At 43.1% G+C, this 23770-nt stretch overlaps 1 protein-coding gene across 1 annotated transcript in view; it reads right to left on the reverse strand.

Moving 5' to 3' along the window:
• LAMC1 (laminin subunit gamma 1) overlaps positions 1-22018 on the reverse strand; it is a 128402-nt gene extending 106384 nt beyond the window's left edge. Inside the window, exon 1 of the mRNA XM_003410851.3 lies at positions 21589-22018. Within this exon, the coding sequence (XP_003410899.2) occupies positions 21589-22003 (415 nt within the window). The 5' untranslated portion in view covers positions 22004-22018. The remainder of the gene's footprint in view (positions 1-21588) is intronic.
• Positions 22019-23770: the final 1752 nt, after the last annotated feature.

Genomic DNA, 23770 nt, shown 5'->3' on the forward strand with positions numbered 1-23770 from the left:
AAACTTTTTCAAAGCTATAATCTGAACACATTTCATTGTTCAACTTAGCCTTACGCTTCTGTCAGTTTAGACTCTTCTGATTCATCAAAATAAGACAACCAAAAAATATTCAAATGCCTATGATTTCAAAAGTCATGTACTTAACGTTCAGTTGCTGACATAATGGTCAATGGTTTAAACCTGCCCCTGCCCTCAATGAGCTCAAACTGAAGAAACGAGATAAAATACACATTAAAAACATTACAGAGCAAGACTGTATGTTCAGCTGATCAATGGAGTGGGACAATAAGCACTGCCATATCACTTCTGGAATTTGGGGAAGAATTTATTTATAAGAAGGCAATTTCCTTCCAAAAGAAACTGGGACAATAAAGCCCAGAGGATGAAATATTTTGGGCAAAGAGTAACTACCAAGGGCTCTAAGCAAACAGACAGTGTGACCAAGGGAGGGGAGATGATGTCAATTCAAGGAGACCACAATCTTTTAGAAAGCAAAAACCAAGCTGCGAGAGCCCTAATGGCACTTTATTACTGTATTATCTCTTATGCAGTCATCCTCAATTTAAGTGATTCCTAAAGATTCCCAGAGACATTGATTTACTACCGATTGAAAGCAACTGGACAGAAAGAAAAACGGCTGTGGTAATTAGGTAGATAGGGGGATGGATAAAGTGTGAGGAGACTAAGGACACAGACACCACCAAAAATAATCTGCTTCTGAGAAAAAAAACAACAACAAAATCAACCTCCAACTCAAAAAGTATCTCAAATGAAATGGCTTTAACACAGCCAGGTTCCTAACAAAACTATGCACAGGCTTTCAAGAGAAAACTGGCTTATTTTTATAAAAATCAATCAAGCAAAAACAAACAAAATGAACTAATGTCCACAAAGGAATGCAAATACTTTTAAAATAGGTAATTTTCCATGAGAATGCAAACACTATTTCTTTTCTTCTTTTAAACACTGACGTAATGCCCTATTTGTAGTGCTAAATATAGTTAATATAGTTTAATAACTCATCTACCTATAAGGTCTTAGACCAAGTCTGTTACAATTCATCTTTTCAGTGAAATAACTTCCTATTAAATGAATGTATTCATTTAGTTAGTTGATAACCAATTTACCAAATGTTTGTTATGTACCAAATTTTTATACAGTCTTTAGTAGGTTTATCACCATCATCTGTAGAAGTGGTATAACTTGTATAAGCAAACACAAGTCCATAATCCCTTATCTGTGATTCAGAATTCAAGAAGTTCTAAATAACAGAAGACTTTCATAATACCTGACAATAAAACATGGCCTAAAATAATGTGAGGCTACATTTAGCCTTTAACCATCCTATTGAGTGTGAATGCATTTCACCGTGGAAGTATTAAAGTGTTTGATTAGGGGGTATAGATATGCTATGAGTCAGAATCGACTTGATGGCAACAGGTTTGGGTTTTGTTTTGTTTTTTTGTTGTATATACTCATTTTACTATATTTTGGAGTCAGAATCGACTTGATGGCAACAGGTTTGGGTTTTGTTTTGTTTTTTGTTGTATATACTCATTTTACTAAATTTACTATGATTTCCCAAGTAAAACAAGCAATCAAAAAAAAAAAAAAAAAACAACACTGCTCTGATTTGCTAACCTAATTAATGGTTAGAACACGATTCCTGCCCTCAATGAGCTCACACTGAAGAAAAAGTTAAACAGTTAAAAAAGATCCCAGAACAAGACTGTATGTTCAAGTGACCAGTGGGCAGTACAAGCAATTAGCACTGTTGGATCACGTCTGGAACTCTCATTTCTAAAGCACATCTGGATTTTTTAAAAAGCTCTTACTTATCTGCAATAGCTGACGGTGCACGTAATTAGTACTGCCAAGTCAATCAACACAAGGATCCTCTGTGGGAGGTGCTCCTCCTAGATGGATCTGATAGGGGCCCACCAGTTCATGTAAGTGCTCAACACCAATACAGGGAGATCTCAGCCCCTAGACGGCCAAGGGAACAAAAACTAGGGTGAAGTCACAGAATAAAACGGATTCTTCAAAGGTGGGAGTGAAAGCGGCACACTGAGAAGAGCACACTGCACATGCACCCCTTTTCTCCAGAGGCGCTTCTCCTGAACAGCTAGGGGTTGTGAGAGTCCACAGAGAGAATGCGCTGTTTTTTCTAGATTTATTTCCTAAAACTGCTGGCCACAGAATGGCATACCCTGAAGAAGGCTCTCCAGGAAGACCAAAACTTGGGAGAAATAGGATTCTGTAGCTCAGCAGTTGACAAGTACACCACCAGAAGTGGTAGTGCTGGCACGGCAAAGCTGTCCGCCGGCATCAGTTCGCCCCATTACTGCACTGGAGTTGTGATGGGGCACAGGTTGCCAAGTCAGACTACACTTCCCAGCCTCCACTGTGTATATGAGGTGGCCACGTGACTACGTTCTCTCCAACAGCAGGTGATGGAAATGATGTGCGCCACTTCCGGGTCTGAGTCTTAAGAATTAGACACACAGCACCTTCCCATTTGGAACACATAGGCGCCTATCACCACCTTCAACTATGCACACAAGGACAACACCATAAGGGACAGCAGATTATTAAAATGAAAGGACCTGAGTCCCAGAACGTCTATGTGGTGCAAAGCTTTCCCGCTTCCCCGAGCCACCTGCCCCAAGACTACTGCATGAAAGAGAAATCAGCTTCAATCGTTTTTTAAACTACTTGTGTCCATGGGATTTTCTGCTACCGAGACTTAGTCTTTACCTTACAGATCTAGTGAGTAAGCTACACCACGTACCTACTATCCATCCCATTTTACCCGTCCAATTTCAATAACCCTATATAAAAGGAAAACTCCATCTTGGGAAAGTCTAAACAAAATTTCCATTCCTTTCCCTCATCTGCACACTGGCCTTAACTTCACTGGAACAGGAATTCATTCATTCGGCAAAGCTTTTCGAGCACCTACTATATAAAGGTATTATGCTATACGCTAGGAATACAGCCTGGTGGCGTAGTGGTTAAGAGCTACAGCTGCTAACCAAAAGGTCACCAGTTCAAATCTACCAGGCGCTCCTTGGAAACTCCATGGGGGCAGCTCTACTCTGTCGTATGGGGTTGCTATGAGTCAGAGTTGACTCCACGGCAGTGGTGCCGTGCGGTGTGGTGCAGTGCCGTGAGGTTTCACAGAAGCCAAACGGAAGGTGGGGGCAGGGGAAGGAGGGCAGACAATGAAACCCTCCCTGGGCCTGGTCCTCTGTACTGCCTACTTTTCACCCAGAACCTAAGCTTTAAGTCTTCTTCTCTACCTCGTCTCCAGCACTTTGCAGAGCCTTTTACATAACAGGCACTCAATAAATATTTGTTACATGAAGGAATTACGAAATCAATGAATTCGTCTTATCTTTGATGAACTCAGTCTAAGGGTGAAACAGAAAATTAACACATGCTCTCACATCATAGGCATGCAACATGTTTATATAATTTAAAAATGGATGAATGAGCATCAAACATAGTGGCAAGTATTAAGGAAGGGTGGGAGGGAGCTAGAAATCAGCAAAGTCTTCCTGGAGGAAGGTGAAATTTGCAATGAGTTCTGAAGGATGATTAGGAGGTAGTCCAGCAAAAACAAAATACAAAAGGTAAGGAGTCAAGAAAAGACGCGGTACACATGTTGTGGGAACCGCACGCACACAAGCAGTTTAACATGGCTGGAACTAAGGGCAGAGGAATACAAGGAGCGCAGTAACCAGTACTCCTTTAATTTGAAGACAATTGCTTCCATTAGTCAAGTCCAAGAACGTATTCTTTTCTTTACCATTTGCATCACCCTTCTTAATATGTGCCACTGGCATCCCAGAGCTCCCCCCCTGTTTAACTTTCAGATTTAATTTCAAATTTTTAATCTAAAAACAGAATATATTTGACTAGTTCTGACAAGTCCTGTACCATCTAATCAAAGAATCTCAAGGTCGGTGGGAATCTTAAAGGCTGCCAGTTACATGTTCTGGGAAGCCATTTATCTTGATCAGCTATATAATCGGATTTCCTCTGCAGTCCCATGGAACTTTTATCTTTATCTTATGTACTTTATGTTTTGTCTCAGAGTATGTTTGTTGATAAACACATTCCTGCTCTCCCAGTACACTGCATTCTCTTCACATGCGACCCACATTCTTCATCTCGTATCCCCTCAGTGTTCTGCCCCAGGAACACACTCAGTAATCAAAGGCTCTCCATAAACCATCATTTACCCCAATCCTTCAGCCCTAACAGCCTCTGTCGAGTCCCACCTATCTGCTTGTCCTTGGGTACAACCTCATTGTTACCTTCAGTAAGAAAGAGTTGCTGCACCTCCTTCCCTAAGACGACATACAGCCTCTTTCCTGTTTTAAACACCAATGATGCCACATTACATCTTTTTTTTTTTTTTTTCTGCCTCCATTTCTAGTTTATGAATTAAGGCTTAAAGAGGCAGTTACGGACTGACTTGGGAACTACATCCCAAGCTTTTAAAAAGTGGGACCAGTTCCAAATAAGCCCTCCCATGTGTAAGTGCGGAATGCCTGTGTCTCAGAAGTTGTCCCATGTTTCCCTGCAGATGTTTTAAGCCTAAAATCATCAATGGCCTTTCCAGTTCTATCTTTTGTTCCTCTGACAAGGTTACCACACTTCCTTCAGGCTTCCTGTTTGAATAACCACACACTTGGGTGTTCAAATTCCCATGTGTCCATTATTCATCATAAAAGGGACCTGAGGAAGTAACCAGGCAGTTGAACACAAAATGATGTATGAACAAAACAGCTGTGTGTTAGCACGGGGGACAAAAAGACAGCAGGGATCTAGGCAATGCCGTGAATTTCAACAACAAGGTCTATTTAGTCAGGCACTATTAAAAGCCTGCTGATTCAGAGCATTAGTGGTCCATTTAATAAGCGAAAATCACTAGATGTGAACAATCTATTTTTAGTTACTTCTACACAATCTCCCACTCCCAGCACCACCCTTTCCAACACTCTTCCTCAGGGAACAAAGCTGCCTCTCCTTTCTCTCACAGAAATATCAACGTCAACTCAAAGATTTCATTAAAAATTTGGTATCTATTTAACTTTCCAATACAAAAGCAGATTGTCCCTCTGCAAGGGGTTAGAAAAGTAAAAAGACAGAAAAGCAAAGATATAAGAATAGACAAAAATCAGCAATAGAAAACAAGTCAACATTCTCCAAACATCTGGAAAGTATGTTAGTTTCCAAATCAGTCTCATCGTGATATACCAGATTCGCCACCCATGTCTTGTGCCAGGACATGAGAGCTCTAAAGCAGACATAAGCTTAAAGCCTAAGCCTTATTAGAAGGGGCACAAAAATGAAAAATCCCTAAGTCCAGGAGTCGAGGCTAACCTTTCTTGGCATGTGGCAAAAGTGCTGAAAACAGCAGTAAACAAACCAGCTTGAGCCTCTAAGGCAATCCAGATAAAGTAAACAAATCTCATTACAGCTGCATTACAGATGTTCCCATAAACCTTCATAATCTGTAGTAAGTTCAAAGAATTTCACCTCCAACAGACTTTCTATCCCATGAACTTATTTAAAACACTCACTATAAATTCAAACCTATGTACAGAGCTGTTCTAAAAGTTAATCCTAGACACTCAGCCCTGCAGAATAACCCTTTTCCCATGAACAGGCAGTCAATCACATGCCCAAAGAAATTAAAGTATACAGTTGCTCTCTTGGTTTCTAACCTTTTCCCCTTAGTTCCTTGCATCTTCCCGCCTTCAAAAAGGATGCACAATTCCAATGAAATTTTCAGGATGCTCGGTTCTTTTAGATCATGACCTTTTATTAAAAACCACCATCAAAAAATTTAGTGATACCAAAACAACAGGAAAAATCACCGGCCCTTTCAGAATACGGTACACGTCAAGCGGGAAGCACTGTGATGCAACAGCAGCACTGAAAAACAAGCGTACAGATAAACTGCTCAAACCGAGGCAACTACTCTTAACGTCTTTGGTAAAATATCAAATATATTAAACCAGAACCCATCCCTAAAACACATTTTTACAGCTTAAACTCTCCTAAGTTTCTTTCCAACTCCAAAATATCATAATTCTTATTATTCTGGTTAACCACACACTGAAAAATCCACTGTACACCAATATTGCAGAGAAATAAGGGTCTAACTATTATGAGGGAGAGAGAATCAGAAAGTCCACTGAAACAAAAACCCACCTCTGCATCTATCTTACATTGCCAAATTACTATAACTTATTCCATAACAGTTTTTGCTAATATGATTATCATGAATTCTGAGACCATCTAGGCAGACCATTCCTGCCTCTAATCAGGATTTTGCTGCCAGAGCAGAAAAACGTTAACTTTCCAGTCCCTGGCCAATGAATAAAACCAAAATCAAACCCGTCACTGTCAAGTCGATTCCAACTCATGGCAACCCCATATGTTACAGAGTAGAACTGCTTCAGAGTTTTCCTGGCTGTAATCTTTGCAGAAGCAGATTGCCAGCCTTTCTTCCACAGCACTGGTGAATTTGAACCAACAACCTTTAGGTTAGTAGTCGATAGCAAACCATTTGTACCACCCAGGAACTCTAGCCAGCAAATGTGGTTGTTGATAGATGCCGTCGAGTAGATTTTCGATTCCTATGGACCCTGTGAGGAAACCCTGGTGGCATACTGGTTAAGTGCTACAGCTGTTAACCAAGAGGTCGGCTGTTAATCAAGAAGTCAGCAGTTCGAATCTGTTAGGCGCTCCCTGGAAAGTCTACAGGGTGGTTCTGCCTGTCCTATAGGGTCGCTATGAGTCAGAATCGACTCGACGGCGTTGGGTTTCTGGGATGGACCTCATGTGACAGAGGTGAACTGCCCCATAGGGTTTTCTAGGCTGTAATCTTTATGGGAACAGATCACCAGGTCTTTCTCCCACAGAGCCACTGGGTGGGTTCAAATCGTCAACCTTTTGGTTAGCAGCTGAGTGCTTAACTTCTGTGCCACCAGAGTTACTTAGGCAATGAATAGAAAGCTCAAAATAGCTGTTCAACTAACTTACATCATGCTGTCACTACCTCTTTTCAAAAATTGTGAAGCTCTTCTTTTGGAAATCGATAGGACCCTTCTGATCCCTTTGAAGAAAGTTGATGGAAAAGCCCTGCAAAATACACTTCTGTATTTTACCAACTGGCAAAAAAAAAAGGTGGGGGGGCTATTAAACTCAACACTCTGCCCTTCCAGTGTAGCAACGGGTGCCACCACACCCAACCTCCACGTAAGGAAACTACGCACCAGCATTAAAAACATCAGAGTCTAAGTGATGATGTAACCACAAGTGTCACGAAAATACATACAATCAGTGCTAAGCAGGTTTCCATAGAGAGCAGATTCAATGATAATCAGTCGACAAACATACCTGTGAAGTTTTAGGAAGGAGGGTTTTGACTTTTTTTCCTAAAGGGTAGAGTAGTAAGACCAAACCTTGGATGTTGGTGGTAGGTAGGTGGGGTACAGCATAAAATACATTGTACGCAAGTTGGAACTATGACCCTTTCTTCAAAAATAAAGCAAATAAGGAAAAAAAAAATTCTTTTCAGGTATTTAAAAGTCCCTGATTGAACCTCAGCAATGTTCCAGGAAAACTATGGGGTTAAAACTATGTATATAGATATATGGAAACCCTGGTGGCATGGTGGTTAAATGCTACGGCTACTAACCAAAAAGATCAGCAGTTTGAATCCACCTACGCGCTCCTTGGAAACCCTATGGGGCAGTTCTACTCCGTCCCATCGGGTCACTATGAGTCAGAATCGACTCGATGGCATTGTATTTTTTTTTTTTTAATATAGATACATAAACTAATAGATTTACAAATTCACGTACAGAGAAATCAAGGTGAATGGCATCACTCCTGAGCCTGAAAGATGGAAGAAAACTCCTGGGGCCACAGTAGTTGATCTATCCACCAACCAATAAAAGGTGCTCCAAAACCAAAAACCAAACCCAGTGCCATCGAGTCCAACTCAAAGAGTTTCCAAGGAGTGCCTGGCAGATTCGAACTGCCGACCCTTCGGTTAGCAGCCGTAGCACGTACTCCAGACTTACTCAGTCAGCACATGAGCAACAATGACAGAAAAGAATTCAATCGGAGAATTTTGTTGCTAGCTGCCATTGAGTCAGGAGCCACGGTGGCACAGTGATTAAATGCTTGGCTGCTAACAGAAAGGCTGGTGGTTCCAACCCATTAGCTGATCCATGGGAGAAAGATGTGGCAGTATGCTCCCCTAAAGACTACGGCCTTGGAAACCCCATGGGGCGGTTCTACTCTGTCCTGATAAGGTCACTATGAGTCGAAATTGATTTGACGGCAATCGGTTTGCCATTGAGTCAAGTCTGTGCCTACCCCATGCGACCCCATGTACAATGAACAAAACACTGCCCAGTCCTGCACCAACCAACCACCCCAAAAATCGGTTGCAGGTCAGACCAGTGTGAGCCATAGGGTTTTCACTGGCTGATTTTTGGAAGCAGATCATCAGGCCTTTTTCCTAACCCATCTTAGTCTGGGAGCTCCGCTGAAACCTGACAACCATCACAGCAACACTGGCAAGCCTCCACTGAAAAACAGGTGGTGGCTGTGCATGAGGTACACTGGCAGGAATGGAACCCAGGTGTCCCACAGAGAAGGTGACAAACTGAACCACTACTTGGAGAAGAGGGAAAAAACACAGAACCCTCAGACCTATCAGACAGCCTTATCTTCAATGATGTCAGATAAAGTAAGCAACTGAACAAAGCTGCAATTCTCAACTACCAGAAAGGAATCATGGACAAGGTAGAAAGGAGATAAGATGGCATTCTCCTGTATAAAATAAAGCACTGAGCACCATTTCAGGAAATGGCATATGGTGCCCTTTTCCTATCAGCAGACACTGATAAATCCCAGAACCTCATTCTGAAATTCAATAAATTCCTTGGAAATTCCTAGAAGCATTAACAGCACAATAGCATACAAATAGTATAAGTACCCAAGACCTAAAATTCTCCATTGCCAACAACTCTCTGTCCTTTACAAATGTATTCAAAAGTCTTTTTTAAGAGAAGCGATCCAAATCTAGAGCTCATCAAGCAGCTATCAAAAATCGGGCTTTGTTCTTGGTTTTACTATACTTTCATTTCACTCAACAACTAAAGGTTTGTCTATCGTTCTCTATCACTTATCAGGGCCAATCTACAATGGCAGAGCTGCAAGGGCACAGTCTATGTACCACGACAGGTGAGGATTCCAACATAAACTCGGCCTGTGCAACTTCAGCAGTCACTAGTCATATTACTATCCCACAGGAGTCAGCAAGATTGATTTAAGGATGCAAAGAGGTAACCAGGAGGCAGTCAACAAAAGACAATTTATTTTCTTTTGTCACTGAGGCTAAGATCCTCATCTCCCCAGAACTCTTCTAACATGTCCCATTACTCCATGAAGGGCAAACAGTGCCTCCACCGTTTCCTGGCGACTTTTAGATCTTTATTCAAACAAATCACCCTTTCTGGAAAGTCCTCCATTCACGTCCATTACTTTTCTTCAAGACCCAAGAAGCTTTCCCTGGCTGACTTCAAACCACACTGTTCAAAGTATACCTCAACACTTTAAAATATTTCAACTGGGTTATTTTTACTGTGTTTATATTCCCCCGTTGATTTTCTACATGAATATTCAGTTATCTCCTCCAAAGGATAAAAAAGTGTCTTCGACATCTATTGTAATCCACACATCCCATATTACAATGCCCATACATGGTGAGTTTTCTTACCAGCTGTCTCCTTTACATAAGACCTTAGTCCACTAATTACAACCACAATCCAATAAGCTCACAGTGAGTAGATATTTTCACTTAGCTGAAAATATTTTTCAGAGTTTCATAAAGCTGTCAAAGGAAGCCACACAATTCAAGCTTCGGGCTTATTATTTCTGAAAGGACTGATGAGAGGAAGCCACTATGTGGCACATGTACAAGGAATGGACATGTGGTCTTCACATTATATGTTGTAAGTAATTTGTGGAACGTTTAGTTTTCATCATAGAAATTAAACAGCTAGTTATGTACGACCGAAACACGTGCCAAGCGGGAATGTTCTTAGAGACTTCTCTAAAACTGCAGCAAAAACCACAAACTTAACCATTTTGCCATTTCAAACCATGAAGCATCAACCAAAACCTTTACCTGCTTAAAGTGAGGCAAGCAGAGCAAAGGCTACGGCTCTTCCGGCGTACTCCACTTCCTGAGGCTTCCCACGAAGCTCCCCCAAAATGCTTTTCTGAACATACTCTGCAGACACTTCAGTGAAAATCAGATGATATCTCGATGAAAATCGGCGGGCTCACCTACTTGTTTATTCACCCAATAAATGTTAATGCCTATCATGTAATGCAGAAGCCCTGGTGGCACAGTAGTTAAAGCACTTGGCTGCTAACCAAAAGGTTGGCAGTTGGAACCCACTGGCCGGCCGATCTGCAGGAGAAAGATGTGGCAGTCTGCTTCTGTAAAGATGTAAGCCTAGGGAACAGTGCTAGTCTGTCCTATGGGGCGCTACGAATTGGAATCAACTCAACTTCACAGGATTAGGTTTGGTTTGGGGTTTATTACGTAATGCCAGCAATTGGGAAACCCTGGCGGCGCAGTGGTCAAGTGGTACAGCTGCTAACCAAGAGGCCGGCAGTTCAAATCCACCAGGCGCTCGGAAACTCTGTGGGGCAATTCTACTCTGTCCTATAGGGTCGCTATGAGTCAGAATTGACTCGATGGCAGTGGGTTTGGGTTTTGGCCAGCAATTGCTGGAAAAGAGTAGAAAGAAGGTAAGAAAAATATATCTTAGAGGATTAAGCCTCAGATTTTGTGCTCTCGAGCCGATTTCATGCCAAAAAACACAATAACCTATATTTTTTATTATAATCAGTTGAAAAGCTCCTTTTTAAATTTGAAGCAGAATTTATATGCAAAGAAGTGCAAATATTAATGATAGCTCTGAATTTTTACATAAGTATATGTCTACGTAACCTCTGCCTAGGTCAAGATACAGATCACAAAATCAGAATGATAAAAGGGGAAAAAAGACTGGTCCTTGACCATGTCTCTGAAAACAATGGCAGGTATCTCTATATTCATGGAGGTGGTCCTTCAATCTGTTTAGCAGAAACCGTCCCTCATACAGTGATTTACCATAAAGTTTCTGAAGCCCTACTCTATTCAAAACCATGTACCAAATTCAAGACATTAAAAAACTGAAGGTGGTTGACTTTGGATTAGTGATTCCACCAACTTTCAAAACAAAAAGGAGATAAAATAACAAAACTCCAAATAAGGTCATATAACCAAAATCCAAAGTTGCCTTCAGTTCCACAGGAAGCAGTCACACAGCTGGGAACAGAGTAAAAGAAGAGAGTAGAGGGAACATGGTTCTAAAAGTTTTAAAAGAAATCATGTAAACTGCCTAATTCATTGCCCAGCCTCACCACAAGGTTCTCCTCCCACAAGAGATCTAAGAGCGCCATTGTCTAAGGAAGAGATAAGTCTGTTTTATTTTATTTCATGAATATGTAGCTGCAAGAGCACCAGGGTGGCTGGGCTGCTGGCCCCCTGGAAGAGCCCATGGAAAGAAAAGCGGATAAATTTAATTTAGAGTCACCACTGTCTGGCATATTTCTATAAAGGAGTTTTCTGGTAGCCCCTATGAGCTACTGTCAATTTTAGGCCCAAATGGGCAAGCATCTACCTTTATCACTTTGCAAAAAAGGAGATGCTTGCAAATCTCAACAAGACTAACAAGTCCTAAATCAAGGGAAACCACAGCAAGATAACAGAAGCAGCACACAATCCCCCTGAAATTTTACCCTTTGAAATGGACCATTTAAGATAAGAGACAAATTAATCCCTTATTTTAAATAAATCTTCTCAGGAATTCTGGGCAGTAAAAATAAACAAACAGCTCTGTTTAAACTTTGACACTTTTCCCTAAAACCAAAACAGAACAGCAGCAGAGCTATCAATTACGTACAGCTGAAAACAAGGACCAAGTAAAGAAGCATCTGTTGGCCTAGGGCAGACACGCCATCCTGTTCCTCTCCCTAACCACTTACATGTGGGACACGGTGCACTGAACTGCACTCTTCAGTTACGGTGTCTCACTCTTCGGAAGGGAGGGCACCCCAGTATGCCTGTCTTCTAATTCTACACGAAGAACTAAATACAGTACAGATGACGCCATACACAATAAGCAAATAAGATGCTTCATTATAACCTTTTCCCTTCAAATGCTTAATAATCCCCTACAGAAGTCTACTTCAACAATGGAGCATGTGAATATACGTTTTTACATAAAATTTGCTTACGTTTCTCAAAAGCCCACGGTATTAACATTAGTATTTCAGGAATGCATATGCACAGGTGAGACTCACATCTCAGCAGATAACCCTTTCTCATAACAATTTATCTGGGCTGACTTCAAATCCTATACAAGTCTGAATTCTTACCCAGAAAAGGACAGTGATAAATTTTTCAATTCCATATCACTTTTTTCAAAGGTACAGAAATAAAACCACCATATACCACATTTTTAGTTATTACAACGGCCTACATCTCATGAAATGGAGAGAAGACACTGGTAAAAACACAGGCTCAAAGTGTACTGCTCAGAAGAATTTAATGTGCAACGTTCTGGGGACTTTTTATAACTCAGGCATTCATTTACTAATTCGTATAGTTTTGTTTTGTTTTTTTTTATAGTTAGATGAGACAAGTTGCCCTCAAGTTGACTCCGTCTCACGGCGACCCCCAGTGTATCAGAGTACAACTGTGCTCCATTCAATGGCTGATTTTTGGAAGCAGATCACCAGGCCTTTTATCTTAATCATCTAGTGCTGCTATATAACAGAAATAATACAAGCAAACGGCTTTAACAAAGCGAAGTTCATTTTCTCACAGTAAGGTAGGCTAAAAGTCCAAATTCAGGGTGTTAGCACCAGGGGAAGGCTTTCTCTCTATGTTGGCCTTCTCATCAATCTTCCCCTGGTCAAGGAGCTTCCCAGGCACAGGGACCCCATGTCCGAAGGATACTTTCTGCTCCCAGCACTGCTTTCTTTGCAGTTTGAAGTCTCCCTGTCTCTCTGCTTGCTTTTATCTTTTATATATCAAGAGATTGCCTCGAGACACAATCTAATCCTGAGTCCTGCCTCACTAACACAACTGCCGCCCATCCTCCCTCATTAACATCATAGAGGCAGGATTTACAACATATAGGAAAATCACACAATACCGGGAATCATGGCCCAGCCCAATTGACACACACATTTTGAGGGGGACATAATTCAATCTATGACACCTTTCTTCCTAGGTAATTCTGGGTGGACTCAAACCACCAACCTTTCAGTTAACAGTCAAGCACATTAACCATCTGTACCACCCAGGACCCCCACACATAGTTACTGAACACATATTAAACGCCAAACACATTGCTAAGTACTTGGAATACAAAGCCTCCATCCTCCATCCAACTGGAAAGTTAAGTGAGTCTTCTTTGTGCTGTTGCTCTCACTTAGAACTAATTATATAACATTGAATTTACTGGTCTAGAGTAGAAGTCACCAAACTTTCTACAGTGCACCAGATGGTAAATATTTTAGGCTTTGTGAGCCATTTAAACTCTGTCAAACTTACCCAACTCTGCCTTTCAGTGTGAAAGCAGCCATGGACAAAAACATTAACAAGTAGGTGTGGCTAGATTTCAATAAAACCTTATTTATAGATGCTAAAATTTGAATTGCACGTAACTTTCACGTGTCACAAAATAACCTTTTTTTTTTCAACCATTTAACAATGTAAAAGCCATTCTTAGCTCAGGAGCCATACAAAAACAGGTGGCAGCCCTGGACTTGGCCAGCAGGCCGTAATTTGCCAACCCCCAGTCTAGAGGCCTTGGTCTCCCCGTTTAGACCGCAACTTCAAAAGGTCAGGGATAACATCCTCTACATTTTTATATACACCCAGGAATTGGCACGGTGCCTTAAGTGGAACAAGCAATTAACAAATGCTAGAAAATCCTATGGAGCACAGTTCTACTCTGACACACGTCAGGTACAGAACAGACTCCAAGGCAACCAGTAAGCTATATTAAACTGAATTTAAAGATGACTAAGTCCTTACCCCTGCCTGCAAAGACTTTACAGTCTAGAGGTGGAGACAGACAAGGAACAGACAACTCCATGTGATAGGTGCTAAAATAGAGACTTACAGGGTGGGGTGAGTGGGGCACCTGATTCAGCTTACAGGGTAGGTGGGAAGGACAGAGAGAAAAATAAGGAAAATTCCTAAAGGTGGTGACACCTAGGAGAAATGTTCCAAACCGAAGCAGCAACCCTTTGAGGGGTGAACTGGCAAAAGAGAAGCCTAGAGGTTAAAAAGGTCCAGATCAGAAAGGCCCTTGTATACCACCCCAAGGAGTTTGGGCTTTATCCTGAAGACTTGAGAAACCACTGTAGAATTTTTATCTTGAAAATAACATATTTGCATTTTTAGAACCATTACTCAGCCTGCAGTGTGGCTACCTGAAAATAAGGGATAAAACTGGTGGCAGAAAGACCACCAGCTAGGAGGTTGTTGCACCTCCTTGCTGTCGTTAGGTGCCTTCGACTTTAATTCAACTCATAGCAACCCCATGTGACAAAGCAGAACTGCTCTACAGGGTTTTCGAGGCTGTAATCTTTACATTAGCAGATTACTAGGTCTTTCTCCTACAGAGCCAGCAGGTGGGTTAAAACGACCAACCTTTCGGTTAGCAGCCAAGCCCTTGTTGCGGTAATCCTGGCGAAATTCAACGGGGATCTACATTAAGGTAGAGGCAAAGAGGGTGGAGAAAAAGATGAGGGTTTGAGAGACATAGCTGGAGGTAGGAGTGGAGTCTTGGACAGAATATAGGAGGATGGGCGGGAAAGAGAGGGGTGAAATTAGAGCCTGCCCAGAAATGACCCCCCTCATCGCAAGGGATCCTCTGCTTGCCAGAGTCATCTTTACTGAAGAGAGTCTAGCAAGCATTGTTATCTCTGAACGGAGGCTTGGGAGAAGTAGTTAGGAGCCACGGTGTTTGACCATAGGGCCCCTGAGATAAATCCAGTTGCTGTCAACTCTGACTCATAGCAAACCTATGTCTGTCAGAGTAGAACTGTGCTCCACAAGGTTTTCAGTGACTGATTTTTCAGTAGATCACCAGGCCTTTTTCTGAGGCGCGTCTGGGTGGATTTGAACCTCCAACTTTTGGGTTAACAGACACGTGTGTTAACCATGTACACCACCCAGGGACTCTGCCATTGAGATAGGGAATACAAAACATCTTTGGGTTTGGTGAGAGGATGAGGAATGAATTTCATCTTGGAATGGTCCCTGGATATCCCAACTGAACATATGGACTACAGCTTTCAGTATGGATTATACCTCAACATAAAGAAAATAAAACTCCTCACAACTGGACCAATAAGCGACATCATGATAAATGGAGAAAATATTGAAGTCGTCAAGGATTTCATTTTTCTTGGATCCACAATCAATGACCATGGAAGCAGCAGTCAAAAATCAAAGGACGTATTGCTGCAAAAGACCTCTTTTAAAGTGTAAAAAAGCAAACACGTCACTTTGAAGACTAAGGTGCACCTGACCCAAAACCCAAACCCCTTGCTGTTGAGTTGATTCTGACTCATACTAACCCTGTATGACAGAACAGAACTGCCCTATATGATTTCCAAGGCTGAAATCTTTACAGAAGCAGCCTGCCACATCTTTCTCCCTCGGAGTGGCTCATGGGTTCAAACTGCCAGACCTTTCAGTTAGCAGCCACCAGGGCTCCTTGCCTAACCCAAACCATGGTATTTTCAATCATCTCATAACCCTGGTGGCATAGTGGTTAAGTGCTACAACTGCGAACCAAAGGGTCAGCAGTTCAAATCCGCCAGGCGCTCCTTGGAAACTCTATGGGGCAGTTCTACTCTGTCATGTAGGGTCGCTATGAGTCGGAATCGACTCCAAGGCACTGGGTTTGGTTTTTTTTTGTTTGCATATGCATGCAAAAGCTGGACAACGAATAAAGAAGACCGAAAAAGAATTGATGCCTTTGAATTATGGTGTTGGTAAAGAACACTGAACATACCATGGACTGCCAGAAGAACGAACAAATCTATCTGGGAAGAAGTATGGCCAGAATGCTCCTTAGAAGTGAGGATGGTGAGACTTCGTCTCAATGTACTTTGGACATATTACCAGGAGGGACCAGTCCCTAGAAAAGGACATCATGGTTGGTAAAGTAGAAAATGAAACCAAACCAAACCCATTGCCATCGAGTTGATTCCAACTGACAACAACCCTACAGGACAGAAGAGAACTGCCCCATGGGGTTTCCATGGAGCAGCCAGTAGATCTGAACTGCTGACCTTGTGGTTAGCAGCCAAACTCTTAACCACTGTACCACCAGGGCTCCCGATGAAGTAGAGGGTCACCAAAAGAAAATAAGGCCCTCAACAAGATGGATTGACACAGTGGCTGCAACAATGGGCTCAAGCATCACAATGATTATGAGGATGGTGTAGGACCAGGCAGTGTTTTGTGCTGTTGTACACAGGGTCACTATGGGTTTGAACTGACTCGACAGGACAAACAAGTCTTTAGGTCTGGAGAGATACAAATTTAAAATTGATCAATGTACAGACAGTAAATGAAGCCTTAGATTAAGATAAATTCATTCAGAGAGCGTATATAGCTTGAAAAGAGAGGAATCCAGGAACAAAAGGAGCAGACAGAGGAAAACCAAGGGAGTCTGTTATCTCAGAATCAGTGTGTACATCAACTTTTATTATAATGTTGCCCTGGGATAAACGAGCCATTCTTTTGAGAGATTTGCTAGAGAAGTTAAGAGCAGCAGCAGCTAGTACAGCAGACCAGGAGTCAAAGATCTATCCTCACCATGGCTTTGGGCGAATCACAACCTCAAGATCCCCATCTGTAGAAGTGTCTTCGCCTTCACTAAGTTGTAAAAAAAATCGAATCAGTGAGAAGCTGGAGGCTATATGAACTGTAAAATATACATTCTTGGTATATTTTGTAATGGAAATACTACTGAGTATCCAAGTTCCATTTAACAGAGTGTAAGCATCTGAAGACAGGATCCTCAATCATCTACCGCTTTCTATCTGGTACAGCACTATGTATTTAGTAGGTATTTTTAGAATGTTGTGGAATCCTTGGCAGTAATGTGAGAATGTATGCATTTGGGAAAGAGGTGCATAGCAAAAGGCATACCCAACTTCCTAAAAGGATTTACAATGAAAACAGTCAAACTTTATCTCCCCTCACAAATATGGCCAATGACAAATTGATGGGAGAGAGGTTTCAAATTTGCATTTTAGAACCTTATAGCCTACACTTCTTCCCTGATGTGTATTTTTTTTCCTGAATGCCTTAGAAAAAAAAAGGAGAAGGAATTTACAGAAAAACCGGTGAGTTATAGAACAGGAGAACAGCCTAAAAGCAACTTTATAAAACTGTTCACCAACCACTGGCCTTTAGAGAAGAGCTCCTCTCAAGTTGAAACCTGTGAAATGTAAATCAAGCCTTTGTGAGACAAACTAAAATAGCGTCCCCTCAGGCTGCGAAAATACCTCAGTGAAGTCACCGAGCTACTCCCTGATACAGTCAGAACCTACCTTGCAAAGATAGGTTTGTCTAGGGAGGAAAAAATTGCTGTTTGCTCCATGTAAAGTATGTACTTCATCAGAGGGCCTACTAGGATAAGGCGCAATATTTTTATATATCGATTACCCTGGTTTAGACACACAAGGATGATACTCAGATATAGTTTAAAAGCTGGTTTGAAATCATCATTGAATCACTATTTGCTTCTAATATTTACAAGGAGCTTGGAAACTAATCTGGTCTCAGTGTTAATTTTAGGAGTTCCATAAACTTTTACTAAATTGGTTTTACAGCCGCACTCTCTTCCTTAATCTAATTGTTTCTAAGAGGGAAAGCTACCTTCCTCTGAGATCAAGACTCTCTCAGCCAAGTTTCCATCCACAATGATTATCAACTTAATAAAAAAGCATTGCTTAATAAAGGGCAAATTCTCAGCTACAATCTTACTATCAACTATCACTGATACTAATAGAACTTATTATGACTGAAAATACAAAAGCCGAAACATTTAAACAGCAATCAAATAATCCACACATAAGATGGGAGAGAAGATCCAGAAGTTTAAGACAAAACTGAGAGACTTCTTAGAAAAGGGTGCCTGGCTGAGATTTCTCTCCACAACAGGCAGAAAATGCAGCCTGGTTCCCACAGCAGCTTCCACTCATTCTATGAGACAATACACTGCACCCTGGGTTACTGTATATGGTGTGTAAGATACAGCTGCTTTCAGAAACAAAGCTGATTTTCCTGGCTTTTGTACAGGGAATGATGAAAATGGTACAATGATCTCATCTGTACTTGCCACCTGCTAAAATAATGTGTCTTGCTGCTAAAAATGATGCCACTTAAAATGATCACATAATTTTGTATATGCATGAAACATTTCTGGAAGGAATACACAGGAAATTGTGAACAGTGGTCTCCAGGGCACGGAACTTAGCAACTGGAGGCAAAGTAATTGACTTGTCATTATGCTTACTGTTTAATTTTTATAACAAATGCTTTATTTTTATAATAAAAAAAAAATGACGTAGGATCAGTGCCAAAGCATGTACGTTTCTCTGACTACTTAAGTGTGATTTGATTTTGCTTATCTTAAAGCTTACTACCTTTGAAGTTCAACATCAAAAGGAAGGCTAGAGAAGTGGCGGCCAGACCTAGTTCTTTCACACTGCTCACTTCAAGCTTCACATGCTCTGTGAGGGCAAAGCACAACATGCGTCACTTGTTTAAGGGTATGTGAAATCTGAACTGGGTGGGAGATTTAATAGATGCACAAACAGTCACGGTACTCGAATTCGTGGGAAATGATTAGTTAGCTAGAGTCCATGGAGTAATCGGAGTTAGGGGGCGAATGTGCCGAACATCAATACACATGCTGAGCCATAAAGCCTGCCCGCTAAATTATTGATCATAACATACATATATACATATATCCCTGTCATTAAAACATAGTGGGAGAAATAAATTTGAAGCCCACTACATACATCCCTCCCTCTCTATCCCACCCTCCACCCCTACACACAACTTCCTCCAGGACATCATTTCTAATCCAAGAACAAGTACGATAATTTCAAGTTTTTAGAAACTGACTAAAAAAGTTTAACGTAAATGTTTTTACAGTTAAGTGCCATATACAAAAACATCCTAAATAACTTTTTTTTAAACTTAAGAGTTTTATGCTCACTGTTATGACTTCTTTTAGCAAAAATATTACCAAAAACTGAGGAATTTTCCAGCAAAAACAAGTCCAAGCATATAACATTTTTAGAGTAAAAAGGTCAGGCTGGAGTCTTCACCAGGCGAACTCTAATACCTCTTTTGACCTTATAATCACCATGACGCAAAGTTAACACAGTATATGTATCTGCCTCTCAGAAGTACCAAACTAACTTGGCTGATACTTTCTCATTCTACTACACCATCTTTGTAACAGGGGAATAATCACAGTAATCTACCTGCCTCTGCAATCACCTCAAATAACCTTTAGCGACATCGTATCTACAGCAGAAAACTCAGAAGGCTGAGGCTAACAACTCCATCTTCACTTAAATAAGAAATTCTTGTTGAGAAATTTCCAATTGAACCTCAGACATTCTGAGACATCAAGACAATGTCTTGTCTTTGAAAAGGTTAGTATTTGAAAAGGGACAAAGTAAGACTTGGAGGATATTCCAAATTCAACAGAGAAACTTCAACAAATCAAAACTTAAACAAAAATGGTTGGATATACTTGCAAAAATAATTTTGGACAAGTTTAAAAGTATAACCTTTAGGAGAAAATAAAGAGCACCACATAAGGCCTTAACAGAGCTCCTCTTTTGCAATGTCTTTTATAAGGGCACCTGCTCAAAGATACTGCTGGTTGTATACATTTCCTATACCTTTGAAAAACTGAACTCAGTAGTTTACTTCTCCAACCTCTGAGAAATGGGAGCTTCAGAGTTCCACTTTATGAACTTATTTACAGAAAGTTCCATCTGCCTAATAACTTATCTATAAGCAAAACAGTATTTACTACAAAGGTGGAGAACAATGCTTTTCAAAAAATTATTCCACACACAGTAATTTTACTCCTTTTCAAAGCACTTTTGGTAAGTCATATTCTTTCCCTAGAATCTCAATGCTTATATAAGTGTAGTGTACCAGATAACACCGGAAAGAAAAATACAAAACTATGATCAAAAGAATCATTTGTCTATAAAACGTTCCTTTCAAAAGTCCCCAAATAATGTTATTGGCCTTACGGAATTACCCTGCTTGGACAGAAGAATGGCTTGGGGCAGTCTGTTCTCTCTGGAAGTTCAATAATACCAGCTGCTGGTAAAATCAAGTCTTCAAATGCAATGGATTTCAGTTCTACAAATCAAATGCCAGTTTCTCACACCAGCACATTAAGCAGAATAATGAATTTTTCCGCTTGTATCCATATTTCAGTGATTAAAAGAAAAAACAAACTTGGCCAGATCAAATGTGGCTTTTAATACTTTAGGATAAACACGCCCATCCTTATCTACGGCCCTACAATAAAGTTTTCAATACATCCCTTTCCTGGTTTCTAAAAGGTCACTTAACGCGTGTTTCTACACTTGCTTTGAATCAAAGGAAAAGACAGTAAGGAGAGCCTTTTTGCCCAGGGACAAAACTGTGCCTAGCAATTACAGTGAGTGTAGACACTTCCTTTTGTTTTCTCTGTACGAGGATTAGCAGCGAAATAACTTTGTGGCCCTTAATTAAGGCTGCAGAGCGCTAAAGAACAATAACTTTAAAACTAAATTTGTGTTTTAACTGCATACAGACAATACAGGAAGTAAAGGTATTTGCCCCTTAGAATCCCCTTAACTTAGGCCTTTTCCTCTTTGGTTTTTTTTTTTTCAACAGAGCAAACAGCAATCACACTCAACCCTGGAGAAAGAGATATTTAAACATTTTAAAGGCAAAAGCACTTAAGGCGGACCTTCTTGACTCTGATCCAAGAATGCGTTGTGATGGCCCCGAGAAAAGAGAGAAAGGCAGGGATGAGAGTTTCTGATCAACGCTTCAGAAAGTGGGACCAAATGTCTACAGTTGAAATGGTGAATAATCAAGGGCGAGAAAATCCCGTTAAGTTAGAGAGACAAGGAAAGCAAAGAGAGATGCTAACGAGGAGCATCTTGGCTCTCGCCGGGTATTCAAAAAAAAAAAAAAAAGCTAGACGTAGTTCAGAAGTTGGAGAAGGGAATTCCTTCCGTGGCCCAAGCTGGGGAGCCGAGGGCGAGCACACGTCTGTCTGAACCCCGCAGCCTGGGCCGGGGGTGGAGGCGGCCAGCGAGCTGAGCTGCTGGTGAGCAGTAGGGGACAGGGCTGTCACCGCTTACCCAGGTGCAATGTGAGGTTGATGGAGTTGGGGTACTGCACCCCGGCCAGCATGGTCTGACTCTGCCACCAGGTGGTGTCGGCCTGGTTGTTGTAGTCGGTCAGGAAGGCGGCCCCGTGCTGCAGGTGGGGCTGCCCGGCGTCGCACAGGTGACAGGACTTGGTGACCCCGGTCACCCCGGTCTGCACACAGTACTCTTCGGGCGGAGCCCCGCACGTGTTGGTGGCCACCACGGTCACGTTGAAGGCGGCGTTGACGAACTCGGGCATGCAGCGCTGCAGCCGCCCGCCCTCGTCCGTGCACTCGTCCATGGCTGCCCGGACGCACCCCGCCGCGGCGGCCGCCAGCACGGCCAGCAGCGGCCAGAGCCGCCCCCGGGCCCGCAGCGCCGGCGCGGCCCGCTCGCTGCCCCTCATGCCGCCGCCCGCGCACTGGGAACGGCAAAGGCAAGGGCGCGGGCGCGTTCCTCTCGGCCAGCCGCGTCCCCCGGAGGCCGCTCCGCGGACCGAGCCTCGCAGCCTCGGGGCCGGACTCTGGGGCGGGCGGTGGCGGCGGCTCCCGCTGGGGAGACGGGCCGGTGGGCGCCGCTGGCGGGGACCGTGCGCCTCGCTGACCGCTGCTCCACGCGCCGCCTCCTCGCCTCCCTCTCCCACCCGGGACGCAGCCGGCTCTCCGCGCCGACCCCCGACTTCCTCGCGCGTGCTCGAGCGCGCGCCCCCGCCGAGGGAAGCTCAGGGGGTGGGGTCGGCAGGGTGGGGTGGGGTCTGGCCGCCGAGAAAGCCCCACCCCGGCCTCCGCTCAGCTGCTCCCGCGGCCCCCGCGGCTGCTCCCCCGCCCTCCGCTCGCCAGGGACTGCGCGTCCGCCCGGGAGACTGGTGGCGGCGGCGGGGGAGGGGCCGGAGGGGCGCGGGGGGTGGGCGGGGAGCGGGGGGGCAGGGAGGAGTCCGGAGGGAGGGGGAGGGAGGGGGAGGGAGGGGCGGCGGGGCGGTGCATGCCGGGAGGGAGGGAGGCTGCGGAGGGCGAGCGGTGTGCGTGGGCGGGACGCAGGGGTCCCAGAGCTCCCGCTCCCCCGAAGGCTCCAGACTGGGGCATGCGGTAGAGGAGAGGGCCTTTAAGGGGTGGCGCCGGGCTGTGGGGTCACTCGGGATCGGCCTTTGGGTCTAGCTCCAACCTGGGCCTCTGCAGCGTGGGTCTCCGGCCCGCCAGGTGCTCGTCCTTCCGCGTGGCCGGGCCGCGGCTACGGGGTCGCGACCCAAAGGGACCCGATTGTGGGGGCTGCCCACGGGCCTCTAGTCCCACCCGAGAGGCACTGCCGCGGCGAGAGGCCCTGGGATGTGGAGCGGACTAACAGCCCCTGAAGAATAAAGGCCTCCTCGCAGCATCAGAATGAGTTTCTGAAGCGACTTCCTGCTGATAAATTAATGTGTAATCAGTCGTTTTACTAGGGGCGAGGAAGGAAGTGAAATGGCTGGGAATGGAATGACATTTTTCCCCTGGGTACGCCAGACCGACTGCGAAATTATTCCACTGTGTTGTTTGTGTTCCCGGTTTGCCTTTAAAAGACTCGAAATTATGTGGATTCTGACATCCTCCTTTTCGGGCCTGCTGAGTCACGGAATATTCTCATTGCCAGGATGACTCAGTTCACAGAACCAGAGCCAGAAGATCATGAGTTTTACTCCCAGATCAGAACTTGGGCACTTAACCAGTGGTGGTATGGCTAGTAAAGAAGGGGGAAGGGAGGGTCCTGTAAAAACAGAAATAACAGGGATCGGAAATAAGTAAATGTTAGCTTACTATGGTTTGGGTCAGTGTTAGCCCAGAATTTCTATGTGGGAGAACTTTAGAGAGAATGGTCTGGTTGGATGGGGGTAGGATGATGTCTGTGGCTGTTTGTCACAATGCTGACCTTGCTTAGCAAATATATTGATCGATTATATTGTTTGTTTATTTGATGGGAGTGTAGGCGGCTAAATGTCTCTAATCTCTCTTCCTTTGGCACCTCGCCATAGGGAGATGCAAGGGGGGGGCAGGGAGGGAGAGGTCTGTAATAATTTTTAGACCTTTCATATTTGAGTTGAAGCAATGTATTCTTTTATACCTAGAGGATAATATTCTTATTGCTGGCTTTTGTATTTGAGAAACGAACAAACGGTTTAAAAACAAAAAAAAGTGGTTTGTCC

This window comes from Loxodonta africana, chromosome 25, assembly GCF_030014295.1.
Source record: "Loxodonta africana isolate mLoxAfr1 chromosome 25, mLoxAfr1.hap2, whole genome shotgun sequence".
Classification (NCBI taxonomy): Eukaryota; Metazoa; Chordata; class Mammalia; order Proboscidea; family Elephantidae; genus Loxodonta; species Loxodonta africana.